The sequence below is a fragment of the Mastomys coucha genome, unplaced genomic scaffold (genome assembly GCF_008632895.1).
Source record: "Mastomys coucha isolate ucsf_1 unplaced genomic scaffold, UCSF_Mcou_1 pScaffold21, whole genome shotgun sequence".
Lineage (NCBI taxonomy): Eukaryota > Metazoa > Chordata > Mammalia > Rodentia > Muridae > Mastomys > Mastomys coucha.
The window spans coordinates 91,538,286-91,559,500 of record NW_022196904.1 but is presented as its reverse complement, the minus strand read 5'-3'; the positions used below and the strand labels follow the sequence as shown (position 1 = coordinate 91,559,500).

Genomic DNA, 21,215 nt, shown 5'->3' with positions numbered 1-21,215 from the left:
TTGCAGAAGGACTTCCTAATAATTGTGCTTGGTCTATCCTATTCAGTTCTTATTGGTAAAGCTCAAAATATTTGTCTTAACATTGTACATCTTTTGGTAAGGTTTGTTGTTTTGTTGTTGTTACTGGGAGGATTTGGGGGTTTGTTTGCTTGTTTGTTTTCCCTCCCTGGAATGCTCTATGCACTTCTGTAGACTCAGGGCAAGAATATCTTCCACAGTAACACCCGAAAGCCAAGATAAAGTAGTGAAAGTGGTTCAGACAAGAGCAGATTGTAATTTCGACAGTATACTCAGTATCCCCAGTGATAGCCAAAGCCTACGTGCTGTGCTGGTCTGGTCAGTAAGTCCCTGCAGTTGACTCTCACAAACATGGAACAGCTACACTCGGACACTGCCTGCTGTCAGGTTGCGAATATTCTGTTTCCTAGTTCCATTGCCTTGAGGAAAGTGAAATTAGTAGCTGAACTAGTACACAAATATTTTGATAGCTTCGAAAATACTGTCATCAGAGTTAGGAGAATGTAAGGATAAATGTACAATAATGAAAATCCAGTATAGTTTCCACAAAGACAACATCATAAAGCTAAAGATACATTAGCAAAGTCATTTAATGGCTCAGCTAGTAGGCTGAACAAGGCTCAGGTATGTCCAACAAAAAACCTAAGCATTAACCTTTAAATTGATCTTTCTTCTTTGTATTCTGTCTTGGAGTTGACACTGTAAATAATAGTTTGTACCTTTTGATTTTCAATCTGATACAAGAAAACTATTATAATGATACAACTTTCGGTTCCTCACAATCTGAGCACCATGCTGTGCCAGATTACCTCACTACCTGGAGAAGTATGTTACATAGATAATAAACCCCTTGTTCTCCACTGAAAGGAATTAAAAGGTTTCATTCTATCTCATCTTTCACCCCCATAGTCAGTAACAAGTGGTCTACATACAAGTCTCTTTGTCACACAAAAGTTACCTTGAGAAAGATCTCCAAGTACTGATTCCAATTCTGACTAATATTGTCTTTTAAGGTCAAATAAAGCCTATTGATTTTCCTGAGCTTCTTTCATTCCATCACCATCTTCCAAATTTACAGACACAAAGTGTTAAAGAAACATTATTATCTGTGCTGTCTTAGACCCGACAGAATCGCAGCATGGAGAGAGATGGGCACAGAGTCCCTCCTCTAGCTAAAGAGCTTTGGCAGTTGGCTGGGAGAAGGAGAGTCAGCTTTCTTTCAGGTGTGGACTGTGGGGAAACCACTGCCAATGAAAGCCACATCTCGGGCTGGCAAGATGGCTCTAAGGGTAAGAGCACTGACTGCTCTTCCAAAGGTCCTGAGTTCAAATCCCAGCAACCACATGGTGGCTCACAAGCATCTGTAATGAGATCTAACGCCCTCTTCTGATGGGTATCTAAAGACAGCTACAGTGTATTCATATAAATAAAAATAAATGTTTAAAAGAAAAAACCACATCTCCAGGAATGTATGAGCAGCATAAACAGTGCTTGGTAGGTTACTTCTAAAGGCGAGGGGGAGGAGGAAGAACAATATAAAGTAGGGTAGAAAAGAGCATGGATTTGGGACGTTTGTGGAGGCAGTTAAATAGGATCAAAATACATAGAAATTCTCAGTTTTAAAATGAGATTAGAAAGGAAGCATTGTGTCAAAATTTCAAAGACTAAAAAACTATTTTTAAAATATACCTATAATCTATTTCCTGTTTATAGGTCAGTGATGCTGTAGCTAGTGATAAGCATGCAATGAGAGCACAATCAAGAAGTACGAAGATTATGGCAAGCCTCCATATTTGACTCAAACTAGACTGACATTTTGACAATAAACAATTAATCTATAATGTTCACAATGGTTTAATTCAGCTCTTAATCAGATCTACAAATCCTTCTAATATCAAAGCCAATGACTAATAAATAAGAGGAATATATCCATCACTTTGCAAAAACAATAATAACAATAAGCCTGGTGGGTTTTTTCTATGTAAGATAGTCATACAGAGTTCACTTCCCAGCTAAGGTGCACAGACACACTCTCATCCTACTCTTTCACACAGAATGGCTTTCTATTGCACCAAACTACATATAATACAAAATTTCTAACTCAAATGCTTTTAGTTAAATGTATGTACACCATTATATTAATTCAACTCCAATGTGGACATTTTCATTGTGATGCTCTAGTAAAATTCATTGTAAGTAAAACTTCCTTGTTTTTAGTTATTTTGGTGTGGGAATCCCTCTTTTAAAGATGTCCTAAGAGTGTCCTAAGTAGAGTTTCTATGAAAATAAGTAATTTGCCCAAGGTCCAACATTGCTATCATCATCATCATCATCATCATCATCATCATCACTGCCACCACTATCATCATCAACAAAGTCGGTATTCAATCCTGACCCCAAAGTCCATGTTTCCTAAACACTATACTTCTCTGGTCGCATGGCAAAGTGACTTTGAAAGGCAAGGCAAGTCACTCTGTACACTATCCATGGAAGTCTTGATTCATTCTTCGGTCTTCGCAAAGTTGGTACGACAATGTAAAGCTCTATGTAGTACATATGCCACCTAATTAATCAAATTCAGCATAGTTTCCACTGTGAAAACAAAGTACTTAGTACATGCTCACGAATCTGTCTGGTTTTGATCCCATAGATGATAGGATTCAGCATGGGAGGAGCCAGCATGCAGATATTGGCCAGTAGGATGTGGGTATGGAGAGGAACATGCTGCCCAAACCTCTGGGTAATTACGGTAAAAATGCCAGGCAGGTAAAACATGGAAATAACCCCAAGGTGAGATCCACATGTGCCCAGGGCCTTTTGCCGGGCTCCTCTGGAAGGGAGTTGGAAGACTGCGTGAAGAATGAGACCGTAGGAGACCAAGATGAGCAGAACATCGAGCACTACGGTGGAGAAGAGGACAGACATGCCATACCAAACATTGATGCGAATGTCAGCACAGGCAAACCTCGCAACAGCCATGTGTTCACAGTAAGTGTGCGGCAGCACATTGCTATGGCAGAAAGGCAGGCGTTTCACCAGGAACACATCCGGGAGGATCACACAGAAACTTCTCAGGACCACAGCCAAGCCGATCCTAACAATTACCACATGACCGAGCACTATGCTGTAGTGGAGTGGGTCACAGATGGCCACATAGCGGTCAAATGCCATGGCCAGCAAAATCCCAGACTCAGCAATGAAGGTAGCATGGATGAAGAAGATTTGAGTGACACAGCCATCGAGGGAAATTGCTCCGGCATGAAACCAAAATATGGCCAGAGCCTTGGGCACAGTGGTAGTAGACAGGATGAGGTCAGCCGCAGCCAGCATGCAGAGGAAGAAGTACATGGGCTCATGGAGACTGCGTTCAGCGATGATTACAAGGATGAGAATGATGTTTCCAAAAAGTGCCACCAGGTAGGAAATGAAGAAGGGGAGAGAGATCCACAAGTGCTGCTCTTCCAGGCCAGGAATGCCCAACAGAATGAAGACAGAATGGCTGGTTCCTGTGTAGTTAAAAGGTGCCATGCCCATCCCAGCTCACCTGTACATTGAAATATAGTATATGACAGTCACTTTCTTCTTCCCAAAAAGCTGAATGAGGCTGAGAAGGAGAGAACAGGACATTTTTCACTGGCTAGAACAGCAAAAAGCGTTCTGGTCAGTAACTGTGGCAACCCCATAACAGGTCTCTGGGAGAAGAGAAGAGAACAAATCCTCGCATTCTGTCTACTAAACAACAATAAGTTGCTGTCTTGCCCTAGGTTTCTCTAGTCATATGACTCTGAGGGAAAGATGGGGTCAATCGTTTTTAAGACAGATCATCCCACTCTAGAAGACCACAGCTCTGAGATGTGGATTGATCTAAATAGTTACAAGCTGTGGAGAGCAAAAGTTGTAACGAAGTTGCCTATCAGTTCAACTGGCACACTGGGCACCAGCTTTGCTCAAGGGATAGATATTTGAAGAACAGACAAAAACAAAGTACAGTATATATTTACATAAAATAAGCAATGTATAAGAAAAAGCCTATCCTGGGAAGCTCTGGGAGGGGTTCAGAAAATGTTTCCTAGAAGTGCTTCATGACCTTAATCTTGAAGAATAAGTAGGACTTGCCAAAGCAGAGAGGTGTGATAATGAAGGAACATGAGCCACATCGAAGACATCTCAAAGGACTCAGTAGGGCTTGCATATGGCTCCAAGGCGTTAGAGTGTAGACTGAAGTAAAAGGAGCCACTGGAGACTCATTGCTGGGGGAAAAGGTGAAGTTGCAAGGAGAAGAACACTGAAACAGCTTTTGAAAAAGGAACTAAGAGTCCAGAGAGGACATTAAGGGAAGAAGTCTTATGCACATCACACGCTGTTGCCTGAGACATCTCCTTTGACTTTGGGCATCCATAAAGGCCAGGTAATTGCAAGGTAGTAAATACGAGAGTTATCAGACTTGTTCCCTAAACACTGCCATCCTATTTACACATCATTATTTCCACCATCGCCAGCCCTTGTTCTTGCAAATGCAGCCCCTTCTTTTTTTTTCCACTGTGCTGTTAGAAATCAAACCCAAGGTATTGTGCTCACTAGGCAAGTGCCTTACTACTGAGCTACACCCTGGCAACACCTAACTTGTCCTTGTTTCTTGAGAGCTGCCTGTGATGTGGTGGTGGTGGTGGTGGTGGGTGTGCTGGTGGTGGTACATACACATGCTAAGCATGTACTTTACCATTCAGTTAAATGCCAAGTTTCTCAATATTTCAGCAGATCTTGAAATTCCTACAGGGGAATTTGTATCATTTCGAAGTCAATCAATACTGCCCATCTAAGCTCCCTATCTCCTACCTTCTTTGAGATGCAAGGATTCTACCACTGAAACATGAGTGTCCACCCAACCCACCACTGCCCTCCTTGGCACACTGACTTGAACCTTTGTTTCTCCCTATGATCTTTTGCAGTTTCTGAGTCTGAACTGATGGATGGGCTAAGGAATGGTGGGTAAGTGTGCATGTTAATTGGCTCTCTTTTGAAGTGCTGTATCAGATGCATAGAGAAGAGACGGTGAAGTGAGCAAGGATCAGTTATGGCTGACTGTGCTCGAATCTTTGTGTCTCAGGCACCACAGCTAAGGTAACGGTGGTAGCCTTCCCATTTCACTGATAGGAGAACAAACAGAGCAAAGGTCACCAGGTTGTCTAAATGGTAGACTGAAAACTGGATCCCCAGAACAGACTTGACTCCATTTCTGTCTGTCCTACTCCACTCTGCCTCGATTTATCAGACTATTATAACACTCAGACTCCTTGTTCAAGGAGGAAGTTAGCATTAGAGCCCTCACCTCCTCTACCCTCCCTTGGTACCTACAAGTTGATTCAGATAGAGCCATCTGTTCCCTTTTTCTCCTCTGCAAGACTGAACCTTCCATGTGTGGACTGGGCCCCAACCCTCTCGTTACCCCTCCACATTAATCACTAGTGATTTCATCTTCTCCCTCTCTGATGACTTATCCAGCTGTGTACACATGTTTCAATGTCTCGTCTCCTTTCCATTTCACAGAAGCAAGGTTTGTCCTCTGCTGCCTCCCTCCCTTCCTCCTCACATTCACCCACTGCCATCTCCCTGCAACCCAAAAACCGCCCTGCATCTCATTCTACAGAATCATCTACTGTGTCACCATCGCCAAACCTAATGTCACCTTTCATTTATGTTTATCTGTAATTTTGAATTACTTACATTTCTTAATTTTGTAATAATTATTGAATGCCTGAATATCAAACATATTATTATGTCTAATCCTCACACCAAATACATGAAATTGGAGCTATCACAAATTTGTACAAGAAACTAACAGTCAAATAAATATTTTTTCAAACAATCTGTTAGTAGTCAGTCTAATATCCAAGTTCAGGTAACATCAAGCTTCCTTTAATTTTAAAAGCCTTATTGGGCCATCAAGATGACCCAATGTTTGAAAGACATCGAGCCTTATGACATGACTTCAGTTTCTGGAATCCACATAGTAGACAGAAAGAACTGACTCCCACAAGGTTTTCTCTAACCCCTACATGTCATGGCATATGCATAACTGCACACACATACACACCAAATAAATAAATAGCATGCAATAAAAATATTTCAAAAACCTTCATTCCCTCATGATAATCAAGCAAACCATCCATCCTACCCCCCACAAATTCTAGGTATGCTACAACTTCAGAGATGTGGATTCACACTGTCCTATGTTGTGCTCAATTCCTTCTCTACCAGCTGTGCACACACACATGCACATGCATACACACACACACACACACACACAGGCATGTATGCACACATACACACAGTCATGCACACACATGTACAAACACACACACAATGCACACACACATTTTCACCACATTCATTCTTATAGTCACCATCACATGTGTTCACTCAGAAACATTCTTATCAAGCAGGGACACTGACACACATTTTCATAATTCACACAGTAGCCCTTCACTATGACCCTACACATGCACAGTCAGGCTTCTCCCAAACTTATAAAGATCATCATTCACTGTGTCAAACTCACTCACACGAATCCTAAGTTACTTGTGTGATGACTTACATGAGTCTTATCAGCCCATCCCCAGCCAACATTCTGGCTTTCCTCTAAACAGAGAGCATCCTCTGGGAGCTGAGGGTTGAACTACTCCCTTAACCATGCCTCTGGCATCTCTGTCCTCTTACATGTACCAGAAAAGAGAGCACTCAAACAAGTAACTTCTAGGGAACTAGCTGCTTCTCTAGTTCCATTTTGAACTTCATGAGCTTGAGTCAGACACTCAAAATATGAGTTCTGGGAGGGTTGACAGTTCAAAGATAGCTTGGGTTACAGGAAAAGAGCTTGTCTAAAAACACAAAAACAAAATCAAAACTGTAAATGCTGGCTGAGAAGTTATTCCAGGGGTCATCAAACTATAGGCTTAGGTCAAGTCTCGCCCACCTTCGGCTCTTAAAAAGTAAAGTTACTTTGAACACAGTCATTTGATCCATTTGCATGTTATCTACAGAGTTCTTAAACTATCCTATTTGTTTATTAAAAGACCATGAATGAGAAATGTAAAGTGTAGTCACAAGCTACATCAAAATCATAAGACCAAAGACACCTTTCTCCTAGCACTGCGTAAGTATGCAATCCACTCCACCGATACTCAGGCAAGAAACTAATTAACTCAGTGGGTCACACACAAAATGAAAGCATGACAGTAAATCTTACTTGTTTATGGCAGCTTTTTGTAGTGTAAAGTTTACTAATTCATATGGGAAACCTAAGAGTTCACAGGACAAATCTCTAAGCCCACTGCTCTAGGCTAACCTTATGTATGTTATTATTTATCCAGACCTCAGAATGGAGCTCTCTAGAGTTATGAGTTCAGAGAAATGAGCTCAGAGGTCAAGAAGCAGTTGGCACATCTCTCCCTCCACTCTTGTTCTCACTAAGCCTCAAAACTTGCACAAGGACAACTGGACTGACCTCTGGCTGTTCTCAGACAGCATCACTTTGCCTCCCCACCTCCCTCATCCTCATCCTCACACTCTCATAGCTCATGCCATGGGCAGAGGGCACAGAAGCACCAGGCTCTGGCGATTGATACCAACACACATCTCTCCTCACCACAACTGTCAGGCTCTGCCTGCATTCACGCTCCATCTTTATCCCAGAGTCCACACAGCAGAAGACTACCATGGCCAGTATACCACTGTGTGGGAGGACCTGAAGAACAAAGTCTCCTTTCTCTGGGCATCCCCAGGGACCATGAGCTCATCCATGTGAACTTCTTCTCCCCTAGGATCTCCTCTACAGCAGGAATGCTCTAGAAAACCCTTAACGCTTTCATGACATGGATGCTGGGAGCCCATCGTGAAAAGCATGCCTGAGGGCTGCCGTGTTGGATGAGATCATCAGAGGACAGGAACTTAGCCGGAAACCTTCTGAAGGGCCCCAAGCTTCATCCTGCATGACCCTCTTAGACCCTGACTTTTAAAAGGCAAAGAAACACTTTAAGCATTGGAATCCTGTTTATCTTTTCAAACGTTTGTTGTTTGTTTGTTTGTTTCACCCAGTCAAACAACATTGACTTACTGCTACGTTTGCAGTATCATAACAAAATGTCAAAGAAAGTCAAGTCCACTTAAAGTATATTTGCATTGTTGTGTTTGTATATAATAGCAGTATCTAGGAATTATCAACAAGACGTCTCCATCTTATTGATAATGACTCTCCCAGCTCTTTCTCTGCTATTTTTGGGCATTCATGTTGTACACTGTCTACCCAGCATGCTCTGGCTGCTTGTGGTAATAAATGTCAACCACACAGCTTCTTTCTTTCTCCTGCTTTAGGAAACCATGCTTATTTTTTTCATTAGATCTTGTTGTGTACTTTTAAGGTGTTGAGCATGATGCTGTGGGCATAAAGAGAGTCAGTGACCACTGTAGGGAAAAAATGAATATACTTCATCTCTCTTCTGTTGTTTTGTGGCAGGAATAGGAAAAAATTCACTGGTATATCAAGAAACTAAAGTGCAGCACAATTCACCACATGGCTCTGTTACAGCTGCATCTGTCTCCAGATTAGCACAATACCTCATGAAGAGTTAGTGTTCTTGAATATTTCTTGAAAAAAAATGGGTAACTAAATATTCTGCTCTGTTGGACTACCATGATGTCTCTTTTAATTGTTTTATTTTTGAGATTATAATGCATTTACATCATTTCTCCATTCCCTTTCCTTCTTCCAATCCATCTCATATTCTCCTCTTTGCTTTCTAGGCCCCTACTCCTGAATATTTACATAGCTTCTAGTTCATTCTGATAACAGTATTCTCTGATAAGTAAATTTACATAGAACTTTTAATTTTTAGCTTCTTTATGAAGCACAATTCCTTTGGGATGTGTGTGTGTGTGTGTGTGTGTGTGTGTGTGTGTGTGTGTGTGTGTGTGTTATAATTTGTGCATATTGTGGGCATGCATACCAGGGAGCATTGTGCAGGTCAAAGAACAACTTTCATAATCTGATTATCTCCCAGTGTGGGATCAAATTCTTTGTACTCACTGACCCGTCACCAGCCCGGCATAACTAATGCCTACATGTCCTCTGAATTATTTGAGTTAGATATGTGGTGCTCTGAAGAAGAAAACTATAACAGAAATATCTTCACTTCCATGTATTTTATCTAATAGAAAATTTCACATTTTAATACTTTCTAGAAATCTTTTTGCAAGTAAGAAAAAAAAAAGAAACTCCCATTGGAAATCTACTCCATGCCAGGCACCCACTTCCAAATGCAGGAATGGAGAAGATAAATACCCTGATGGAATGTATGTCAGCGTGAAATGCAGTCAACAAAGATCTGAAAAGAAAAACCGTCTAGTGAAGTCTTCATCTGTGGAAATGTTGGTGCGATGTGTTTAGACTGGTGAGACTTCCTGACACTTTGGGGCTTGTTTCCGGATTGGTACTTACTGACTCTCTTGTAGAAACTGCTTGTCATCTGGGACTGTGTCTTCCAGCTTCTCCTCAGTGCTGGCGCAGGCCTGCTAGATTCCTTCATAAGCACATGCAAGATGCTGGCACGTTAGATAAATAGTTCAATTCCTCTCTCTCTTCTTTTTCTCCAAAACTTACTGACTTATAATTGACAAATTAAATGCATGTGCATTTTGAGGTATACAAATGGATGTTTTAATATGTATATGTGCCGGGCGGTGGTGGCGCACGCCTTTAATCCTAGCACTTGGGAGGCAGAGGCAGACAGATTTCTGAGTTTGAGGCCAGCCTGGTCTACAGAGTGAGTTCCAGGACAGCCAAGGCTACACAGAGAAACCCTGTCTCGAAAAAACCAAAAAACAACAAAAAAAAATGTATGTGCACTGAAATAACCACCATAATAAAGCTAATCAAAATACGCATTACCTCACATAATCCCTCTGGGTTTGGTTTTGTGGAGAGGTCTACATCTTCACAAATTTCAAGTGTCCTAGTGACACATCCCTGAACATTAGTTTTCCAAAACACACCCATATCTCATAACTAAGATGTTGAGTCTGGGAATACCTCCCTGTCTCTCCCTCCATCTCTCTGGACAACCACCAATCTATTCCCTGCTTCTGCAAACCTGGCTGCTTTAGATTCCGCGGGCGTTTGTCCAGATGTATATCTGGCTTATTTCACCTACCATGATGCCTTTAGGTCTGTGCATGCTGCTGCAAAGGACAGGAGTTCCTTGTTTTTAAGGCTGAATAAGATATTCTTGTTATGTATGCACACACATTTTTTTATCCATTCCCCACTGTCCATACTCTCAGATGTTTCCTCCTTGACTCTGTTTCTCACCACTCTACTTTAAATATTCATTCCTATAATCTTATCACCTGTGTATTTCCAGATACACTAATTTCTAACATCTACTGTCTAGTCACAATTTGGATGCCCATATACTAGCCAGGTACACGTATTACATTAACCTCTCCAAGATTGTACTCCATTAACATCACTATTTTCTTCTTAAGCTACCAGCTCGTTCTATGTGATTTATATTCTGTTTAGTGGTTTGTAATTTTTAAGAATATTTTTATTTGTCCTTTGACATTCTCATATATGTATAAGATGCATCTTTATCATAACCTCTTCAATTGCCTCCTCACAGTAGGCCCTAGACCACCCCAAACATGTCCTCTTGTTTCTTTATACATAACCTTCTAGTTCAATTACTGCCTCATGGATGTGGGGGCTACCCGTGTTAGGGCCCATGGACAATACACCTGTGTCCACACAAACCAAAGAAAGCTTATTCCCCATCCTTCAGCAGCCATCAAGTGTCACGAGGTCCTCAGCTAGAGAAGGACACCTAAGGACTCATCCCCATCCATGCTGGATGCTGCCTGCCTTGATCTTTACAGAGCTTGTGCAGGTAACTGCAGATACTATGTGCTCACCAGTATGTTGTCATTTACATTCTTCAGTTTAGACTTGGAAGACATTCATCATTATAATTTTCTCTTAAACATGGTCAAATCCATTAAGGCTTCTCCCATTATCTGACCAATCTCACATTAATATGAACCCAGTTAGCTCCCAAATTCATAGAGATTGTGGAGATCAGAATAGTATAAATAAAATTACTGTCTGCCTAGGCTATCATCAAAGCCTAGCAATGGAAACTATGGATTTTATTAATAGTAATAGAGCAGTATTAGCTATCAGTCTGAATGAATGTATCACACCAATGCAGGATGTTAATAGAAGGCAAAACCAGAGGAAGGAAGAAGAGGGGTACATGCAAATGTCCTTTCTGCACATTTTTTTCTGTAAAAGGAATTAATTATTTAGTCTTACTAGCCCATATAAAAGACACACAATCCAGGTATTTTATTTCCAAGCTGTGAGCCTAGATTGGGCAGTTTTTGGAGACATTCTAACTTACATCCTAGCCATATGTCCCTAGTTACTTGCTGTTTCTCCTGGCCACATGTTCATGGTTCATCTCCTCTCGTGGTGGCTTCCTCCTCTCTTTGTCTCCTTTCTTCTCTCCCCTCTTGTCTCTATCTGGGACCCCCAGCCAGGTAACGGAAAACCCGCTTACTTCTATGTACTACCCAATCAGAGGCTTTAGCCTTTTATTGACCAATTAACATGGGGATCTAGGTTTCACACACACTTGGTGTACCTGAGGATCTCCTCATTGGGGACAATCAAGTTTTTAGGAACAATATTTAACATTCAAATTCATAGCAGCACCAGTCCAACCCAATGTTTTCCTGTGAAGATAAATTAAATTTTAGGTTCAATCATTGAATAAAAAATAAGATTCAATGTTTTAGTTGGCCAGCTTATTAGACAGAGGTAAATGTCATTAGTAAAAATCAACCACAGGCTAGGAAAATATTTCCCCATGTGATTTTTAAAAATCACAAAAATAATAAAGAGTTTAAGAGTCTTGGAGGTTAGGGGCAGAAGAAAGATATCTAAAATAAAAAACAGCCAAGTTAGTGGAATCAGTCCAGTTGTCCATCAACAGATGGTGGAAAAAGAAAAAATGTGGTGATGTATACACACATCATTTCATTCAGCCATAAAAGGATGAAATCACAGAGAAGTGAATACTACTAGAGACCATCATATTAGGCAAAATAACTCAGATTCAAAGAGACAGACATCTCTTTCTCTCTCATCTGTGAATCCTAAATTTTAGGTGTATAAAATCACATCTATGTGACATATATGATTATGTATGTATATGATATGAAAGTCAGTAAGAACAGGAGAATGTATGGATAGTGGGAAGGGTAAAAAGAGGAAATCTGAGGGGCTGGGGTAAATAGAGTGAAAGTGCCTGACATGTGAAGGAGGGTGTCTGTGGAACCTACCGCTGCGTTCAGTGAATCCATGACAACTACTCCGTGCATAACAAACTCAAAAGAAGCTATTTTGATGAAGTAATTACAGACAACTGCAACTGTGAGAAATCTTACTCTTCTCTCATCCGTGATCAAAAAGATTGTATATTTTTCTATAGGTTTGGTATACTGTTCCTAAACTCACCATATGAGATATGAAGAAATGGCACTGTTCCTCATACACAGTAAGTATCATACTACATGATATTGCAGGGAAGAAGCTTGTATTCCATGACCGGAAAGATGCAACTGGATACGGGACTAAATAAGCAGAGAGACATACTCAGCTTACCAATTATGCATCGGTTTTCTTTGTATTCCTAAGTTTTATTAATATCTGTCTTTTTTTAAAAAAAGATCTAAAAAAGCAAACAATAAAAATCAAGAAGAATATCTAAGTGAATAATAACAAAATTTTAGATTGAAGAAAATATCCTAAGATTATGTGGGAATTGAAAAGTCAGCCTGAAGGGATATGATTGCTAGAGGCTATGAAGGGGAGAATGAGGAAGAAGCTGGCCAGTGCATGCTGTATCCATGTACTGAAACATCACATTGAACACCATTAAAATGTATGATAAGTGAGTGGGGTTTTTTTTCTTTTTTTTCCAAGACATGGTTTCTCTATATAGCCCTGGCTGTCCTGGAACTCACTCTGTAGATCAGGCTGGCCTCAAACTCAGAAATCCACCTGTCTATGACCCAAGTGCTGGGATTAAAGGTGTGTACCACCACTGCCTGGCATAAGTGAGTGTTAATAAAACAAAAAAAGATTATAACATGAATAATATATGCTCATAAGTTTAACAGTTTAAATGTCAGAATCAGTTCTTTGAAAATCACACTCAAACATAAACTAAGAAAAAATTAATTATTTTAATTTCTTTTAAATATGAAAAAATTAATTTGTACTTTACAGATGCCAGTAAAGTACATTTTTAGGTCAGAGTTTAACTGGAAATTTTTATGAAACAATTAAATAAGAATTAATAGCAAATATATAGAGTTTTAGCTAGTGTACACTAAAAATACCCATAGAGGTTGATATTTTATGCATGAGGGTAAGTCCACATAGCTTTACTGAGAAGTGTTGGTCGAATAAAATCTAACTTAGTCATATGAATAGTAGGAAATATATTTAGAAAATATTATTAATGAATGTATCTATAAGAAAGAGTAGGTGATTTTACAATGATTTTTCTATTATGTCATCTGGCATGGGATGGGTGACAATTTTGCAGAAAGAAAGAAGGTTCATCAATGCACTACTTTATGTTAAGATGTATAGTGCTATTGTCTGTCGACTTGTTGGCTCACCTGTGTTGTCTCTGAGGATCTGAAAGAATGGGGTAGATTGCAGTCTAATAGACAACATTTCCTCAGGTTCAGGGTACTTTTATACATGAATGTAACAACAAGACTAGTGATCCAAGGGAAGATTGTTTGAGTTCAGAAGAAAACATGTAAATAAATGCCAGTACGCACATACTTAATATTAACAGAATAGTCCTTTCCTAGAACTTTCTCGGGACAGACCATTTTAAATACAATTGCCTGGAACACACTATAGATTATATTTAGAAAAGCACAAAAGCACAGAAGGCCATATCCAGATTCAGGGTGAACTGTCTAGACTGGGTTGTATAGCCATGATCTGATATCGAGCAAGAATAAATATGTCGTCTAAATTGAATGTAAATGTTTGTCACAGGAGGCACAAAAGCACATCTAAGAACAGTTCAGGGAAGAAGATGCACCTGAGGCGAGAGGCACTCTGCCTTTTTCCTCAAGCCCCTCTCTCAGTTCACCAAGGCATTGTTCCACATGAGTCATTTTTTTTTTTACTGTGTCCCTACAATTGGCCACTGAATATATTATCCCAGTGGCATACATTGTCATCGATAAAGGGGGAAAGTGTGATAGCAGTGTGTCATGAAAAGTAGAGAAGACAGCAAAGACACAACTTTTTCAGGACATTTTGTTGTGATGAGGCAATAAAAAGAGGGGAAGGAAAGTGGAAAGTGAGGAAAGACAGAGAAAGTGAGTGGATTGACAACGATGCAGAGACAAGAGACAGACAGAGAGACACAGAGACAGAAAGACTGACTGTGCTATCATGTTGGGGTCCCAGAGATTTTTATCTTCTTTCAAGTGCTTCTTTTGAATAACAATATATATGGAAATGAAATGAGCCTGAGAGAAATAAAAATTTATACTAGAGGAGAACAGAAGGAAAACACATAAAGGAATGTTCAACATAGAAAGAAGAATAGGAATTAGTTTGGTATACAAGAAATCCAGCAGTCATCTACCATTCTCTGTCAAAATACATTATCTACAGGTTATGAACTAGAACTTGGATTTTAAAAATGAATATATTTCTCAGACTCTGAATATAAAAGGTCACTAGGGTCTAGAGAGATGGCTCAGTGTTTAAGAGCACCAACTGCTCTTCCGAAGGTCCTGAGTTCAATTCCCAGCAACCACATGGTGGTTCACAACCACCCATAATGAGATCTGACTCCCTCTTCTGGAGTGTTTGAAGACAGCTACAGTGTATTTACATAAAATAAATGAATAAATCTAAAAAAAAAGTCACTGATCCCCAAGTATGCCAATCTCATTACTGATCTGAGACCTTGAAAAGCATATCAAAACTCCTCTAATGGAATTTATTCAGAAAGAGGGCTATTCAAATAAATTGTGTCATTTAATGTCTCTTGCCTACCAGGACTGATAGAGTTTTCCTCGTATGTGCCTGTTGGGAATACAGTACTTTAGTTTCTGTTCTGAAAGTCATATTACTTTCAGAAACAAGACATGAGTCACTTGGTCTCGGATTTGTTTGGTCTTGACCCCATAGATAATGGGATTCAACATTGGTGGAGCCAAAATACAGACATTGGCAATCAGGACATGGACACCAGTTGAGATCTGGTATCCAAACTGATGGGTGAGGGTTGAGAAAATCCCAGGCCCATAGAAGAGGATGATAACGCAGACATGGGATCCACACGTATTAAGAGCTTTGTGTCGAGCATCCTGGGAAGGCATGCAGAAGATGGCACGGAGGATCAGCACATAGGAAACAAATATAAGCACAACATCTAAATTTACTGTTGACATTAAAACGAAAAATCCATACCAGATATTCACTTGGAGGTCATTACAGGCATACTTGGATAAGCCAGTGTGCTCACAAGCTGTATGTGGAAGAATGTTGGTTCTGCAAAATGTTAGTCTTTTCATAAGAAATATTATAGGGAAAATTGTACCATAGCTTCTCAGAAAGATGCCCACTCCGATTTTCCCAATCAGGGAGTTTGTGAGAATGGTGGTGTACCTCAGGGGGTAGCAAATGGCAATGTAGCGGTCAAATGCCATCACCAGCAAGATGCCCGACTCAGAGATGAAGGTGGAGTGGATGAAGAAGAGCTGAGTGATGCAGCGATCCAGGGAGATCTCCCCAGTATGGAACCAGAAGATGGACAAGGCCTGGGGAACTGTGGATGTGGAGAGCACAATGTCTGCCCCAGCTAGCATGCAGAGGAAGAGGTACATGGGTCCATGGAGACTGGGTCTTGTGAGGATGATGAAGATGAGCAGGCTGTTCCCAAGCAAGGCGGTGACATAGGAAATGAAGAAGGGGATGGAAATCCACATGTGCTGCTCCTCTAGGCCGGGGATGCCCAGCAAGTGGAAGACTGTGTGACTAGTACCAGTATGGTTTACAGTACCCATATTGATACAGATGACCTTTCACAGAAAACTGAAAGCTCATATTGTGTACAAAAGTAGTTTTTGGTGATACCAGAGTCGTATAGTACTTCCTAATTGTTTTTCACTGCTGGTGTGCCTGGAACTACATTAGATGAACAGCTGAGTAAACTATGTTCTGTATATTGGAGGAGATAGGAATATTACATCCAGGTAGAGTTTTACATCACTAACTGAAATAATATGCTAGCTAAACACATTAGTGTACACTAAGAAGTCTATGGGACCACAAGGGGAAAAGTAATTTGGTCTAATAAACTGAAGAAATCTGATTTGGCCCAATTTCTATGTGGACATCAGCTACCACAAGTCAATCAATAGCACACAAAGACTAAAAATATATATACTGTGACAGAAGTCTAGATGGGGTGGCAAAAATTCAAAGAAGTATGAAAACGCTAGAGGGGGCCCAGCATAGCTATCTGCATCACCATACTAAATAGAATCAGGAAGAGAAGGAAGGATATGCAAATGATGCTCCTAACTGTATGTAAGTAGGAAAAGCCAGAAACTCTTGGAAGAGTTAGGGGGCAACCCCTGGTTTTAGATAACAAAACAGCAAAGTCTTACTTTAATTGCTTTTCACTTAGTTTGATCTTAATTGATTTTTTTTTTAACTTTGTTTTTCATGGTATCCTTTCAGAATGTAGCATGTAAAAATGAGAATGAGAGAAAACAAGGGGCAGGACATTTACAGTGGTTGGGGCCTAAGCAGATCTTAGGAAGGAGTTAGCCATCCTGGGCACATAAGATCCAGATAGTCTTCCACAGCCTTCCCTTCTTCCTTCCCAGTCCTCACTCTATGTCCTCTACACTAGTCACTTAGAGTTGTGGTTCTACACTTTCCTCTGCCTGTTGAAGTCCAGACAAACATCCTTGTATTCTTGGACACTTACCTCAGACCCAGACCCTCTAGTCTTGTTGGGCTACATACCTGCTTCACCAAGAAAATTACTCCACACTAATAACTCTCCACTGCAATCATTATAGCATAGAGTAAGTTCACATAGGACTCAGTGTTAGAGGAACCAGAAGCTTTTTTGTAAATTTGGTTGAAGACCCCAAGGGAATCTACCACCACCAGGGAGATCAAATTTAGAGATGTGTTTCCAAAACTCTGCCCACCCCCCTCCACTAATGGAGTCTCATTATTACATCACACCACCACCTTCTCCTCCATCTCTGGAGAAGACCTAGACATGTGTTCTTTCTAATAAGCAAACATTTCAATTGCTGTCTCCAAAGAATTTAAAAATGAACCCGACGGAAGTGGAACAACAAGCCTGGCAAGCAGTAATCTTGTCAGCTTCCGGGAGGAGAGAGATGAGTACGAGGGAAGGGATAGCCTGGCCTTCTGCGTTAGAGGCCAAGGAACCAGGCCGGTTTAGCAGCGAAGCTCAGCAAATAGATACATCGCAGCTATATTATGCATTGGAGACTTCAAAGAAAGGATGAGAAGGCCCACCAGTACCCAAAAAAGAGCAGAAAAGGAAAAGCTAACTTTCTGAGTTAGAACTCCAAAAGGCAGGCAGTAAGTGAAGACCTGCAAGCAGCTGAATCAAGGAAGGGGCTTCTGGGAAGTATGAGAACATTACTGCATTGAAGGTGTGACTATTCTGCCCATGACTTTAGCGTGTCTTTCTGAGGAGTGATTGGCAGGCTCAGTTGGACGACTTCTTAAGGGAGGGGACGATGGTAGGAAATGTTCGAATCCTTGGGGCAGATCAGAAAGCCATATCTCAAGTAAATTCCTTTGAGCAAGAGGAAGTATCTTTCCCTTAATGGGCCCCAGCAAAGCCCTGAAACCTTCGCCTTTCACAGAGTATTTTAAAATCTTAGGGAAGCGCATTTGCAACATTTCTCTTTTTTTTCATTTTTTTTTATTTTTTTTTATTTCTCTTTTTAATGTCACAATGAACATAAGAGATAGGGTCCAAAGTGAACTATGAAGAAGGAGGTCTATTGTTAATGGCCTCCAAGGCTGTTAATCCCTGTCTAGCTACAAAACAATGGTCAAATTTCATCTTCCTTTACAATTGAGTAAAATTTCATTGTATGAACCTACCACATCTTCACTATCTTGTTGATGAACATCTAGGCTGTATCCTTGATTTTCTTTCTGTTTGTAAGTTTTGAGTTGTATACTTTCTATTTATTTTATTTTATACTATTTATATTATATTATTTTATTTTATATTTAATTAGTTTATTTATTTAACACACAAAGTGCTAGATTTTGTTGTATTTTCTTCTCATTTATTTTTTTCCTTTACTTGGAAAAAGGTTTTTTTTTTCACGTGTATATCCAGATTATGGTATCTCTCCCTCTACTCCTCCCAGTTCCTCTCCACCTCCCCTCCCATCCAGATCCATGCCCTTTCTGTTTCTCGCTAGAATACAAACACACTGCTAAGAGATAATAATAAAATAAGATAAAACAAAAACTAGCATACTGTAACAAACAAACAGAAGGGGAAAAGCCCAAAAAAAGTCACCAAAAAACAGGTACAGATTCAGAGACTCACTTGTTCATACACTCAGAAATTCCATTAAAAATGAAAATATAAAAATTAAAAAAAAAAAACTAACTGAAAGCCAAAGCACGTTTTAAAGCCTTCGTGTCTGTAGTTTCCTTCCCTCACACCCCTATACCATCCTTCCCATATTCATGTCCCATGTGACCTTTGCCTGCTCTTCCCTCAATACCCATCCATGACCTCCTGTCTAGATCCATAACCTACACCCTCTCTCATACCCTCTTACTCACATACATCAAACATTAAAAGTCAGGATCTGCATAAGTACAGAGTCTGAAGTTTTTGCTTTTCCGAGCCTGTTTTATCTCACTTAATGTAACACTTTCCAAAGCCATCCATTTTCCTGAATAGTTGTTGTTGCTGTATTGTTCACAGCAAGGAAGTGGGGCTACCCTAGGTGTTCATCAACATTCAATTAGAACATGAAGATGTGGCATGGATACACAGTGGAATCTTACTCCTCTATAAGGAAAATAAAATTTTAAGGAAAATAAACTGGACCGCTGATTTTCATTAGGTGACAGGTTGAAGTTTTTCACCATGACATTAGATTTTGGCTGCTCTTCATTTCAGTACTCTTAATGGAGTTTAAGGTTGTGCCCTTTTAGTGAAGAGATCAAGTACTGATGATTCTCTGGAGAATACAGACCATAATTATTATGAGTCTAGTCATGGCCTTTCTTCTGAAGTTGCTCTGTGACTTTTCCTAGGAAAATGAGAACATTTACTCACCACTGATAGGTCACGGACAACAGACCAAAGAAATTATTCCACCAAAGTCAGCACTGCAAATGACAAGGTTAATGAGGTTACTAGTAAGACAGGAGAATGGAGGCCACAAAAACCCAATCCAGAAGGAGTGATAATTCATAAATCTTCATCCTTGAAGCTCACTGCCTGACTGACGGTCTCTCTCTGAAGAGTCTATCTTCCCCAGTAATTGTTGACCATTTACATAACCTTGGCAGGGACCTTGTGAATCATGTTAGTTTGGGGGTTTTCCTGAGATTATAAATTTTGTTCATTCTCTGAGACTTAACAGCCTTCTCCTAGAAAGAAACATTACAGTTCAGGGACAATTACTATGTAACAAAGTCCACTTTTATTTTTATTAATATGGCAATCTTGGCATTCACCTGGTTAGTGAATTCATTTTTGTACGGATAATTTTTCTGGCTCAGCGCTTGTGACATTCTTCCTACTGGTAGGATGTACAAAACAATGTTAGTTGACTTCTTACCTCAGATTCTTAAGTGATTCTTTAGAATATTTACACATAATTAGATAATGCATATTGTTATGCTTGTGTTTTTACTATGACGCTATTTTCTTTTTACTCTCAGGATTTCTACTTTAATTTTCTGTCATGGTTTTTAAGTTATAAACTATTATCTTCAATTTTTATAAATTTTTCTGTTATGTGTGTGTACATAAGGGCACTTTGCACAGATGTGTGCAGATGCCCATGGAGGCCAGAAGTAACAGATCCCTTGGAGCCAGAATTACATGTGGGTTGTATGAAATGAGTGCTGAGAACTGAACTCAGGACCTCTGTAAGAGAAGCACATCTCTCCAGGCCCATCAAAAACTATTTTTAATTAAGCTATCTTATTCTGTTAGTATTCTGCTTGAATATTTGAAATTCAGAAGCATGGAGTTTGGAGTTGAAAGAGAAGGTGCATTTGCTCCATATGACTTTACAAGTGCCTCTGCGGAGGAAGGCTTCAGCTACTTTTCAGCAGATGTCTGTTCATGCTGTCTAACCTGAGTTACTCTGAGCTCCTTGAGTGGAATCTGCTCCTCTTGCTCTTTGTTAACCCCTAAACTCAGATCGTTGCACGGTTCTTCAAAATAGAGTCTTTCCTCAACTTCTCAGACTTCATCATTTCTGGCTGCACAACTCTTCTGTGGGCAAGGAGCATAGAAAAGGGAAAACACCAAAAACCACTGGAATTTCAACTACAACTTATTTATTTCAAGCATATGTAGTATTAAATGTGTTCTCTGTGAAGAAGAAAGTGCATGACAGTCATTCTATAATGCTTATATATTTTAAAATTTGTTAGACATTGTCAATATATAAAAATTAGTTTATGTACATAGTCAGCCCTCCTTATTTATAGATTCTATGTCAATGGATTCAACTAATAACAGAAAATGTGTGGGGCAGAAATTTTTTTATACTGGACATAAACAGATCTTTTAATTTTGCCACTATCTCCTAAACAATACCATATAGAGACTGTTTTGTAGTATTTAGATTGTGTTAAGTGTTCTCAATAATCCAGAGACAACTTAAATTATATGAGATAGCATGCACAGGTAATATGCAAATGCTACACCATCTTTGTAAGACTTGATCCTCCCATAAAGTAGTTATAAGAAAACTGAAATCAGTCTTCCATAGTACCAAATGTGGTTGGGTTATTTTGGGTTTTTTTTTTTTGTTGGGTTTTT

The 21,215-nt window shown here is 39.8% G+C and overlaps 2 protein-coding genes across 2 annotated transcripts; both read right to left on the bottom strand.

Moving 5' to 3' along the window:
- Positions 1-2,595: 2,595 nt before the first annotated feature.
- Positions 2,596-3,546, bottom strand: LOC116102698 (olfactory receptor 52B4-like). Its single transcript, XM_031387686.1, has one exon. It carries the CDS (start codon positions 3,544-3,546, stop codon positions 2,596-2,598), a length of 951 nt encoding a protein of 316 aa, XP_031243546.1.
- Positions 3,547-15,240: 11,694 nt separating this feature from the next.
- LOC116101305 (olfactory receptor 52B4-like) lies at positions 15,241-16,185 on the bottom strand. Its single transcript, XM_031384902.1, has one exon. It carries the CDS (start codon positions 16,183-16,185, stop codon positions 15,241-15,243), a length of 945 nt encoding a protein of 314 aa, XP_031240762.1.
- Positions 16,186-21,215: the final 5,030 nt, after the last annotated feature.

What these genes read in the sequence shown, in the direction of transcription:
- LOC116102698 (XM_031387686.1), bottom strand. Translation starts at nt 3,546, where the DNA reads ATGGCACCTTTTAACTACACAGGAACCAGCCATTCTGTCTTCATTCTG.
- LOC116101305 (XM_031384902.1), bottom strand. Translation starts at nt 16,185, where the DNA reads ATGGGTACTGTAAACCATACTGGTACTAGTCACACAGTCTTCCACTTG.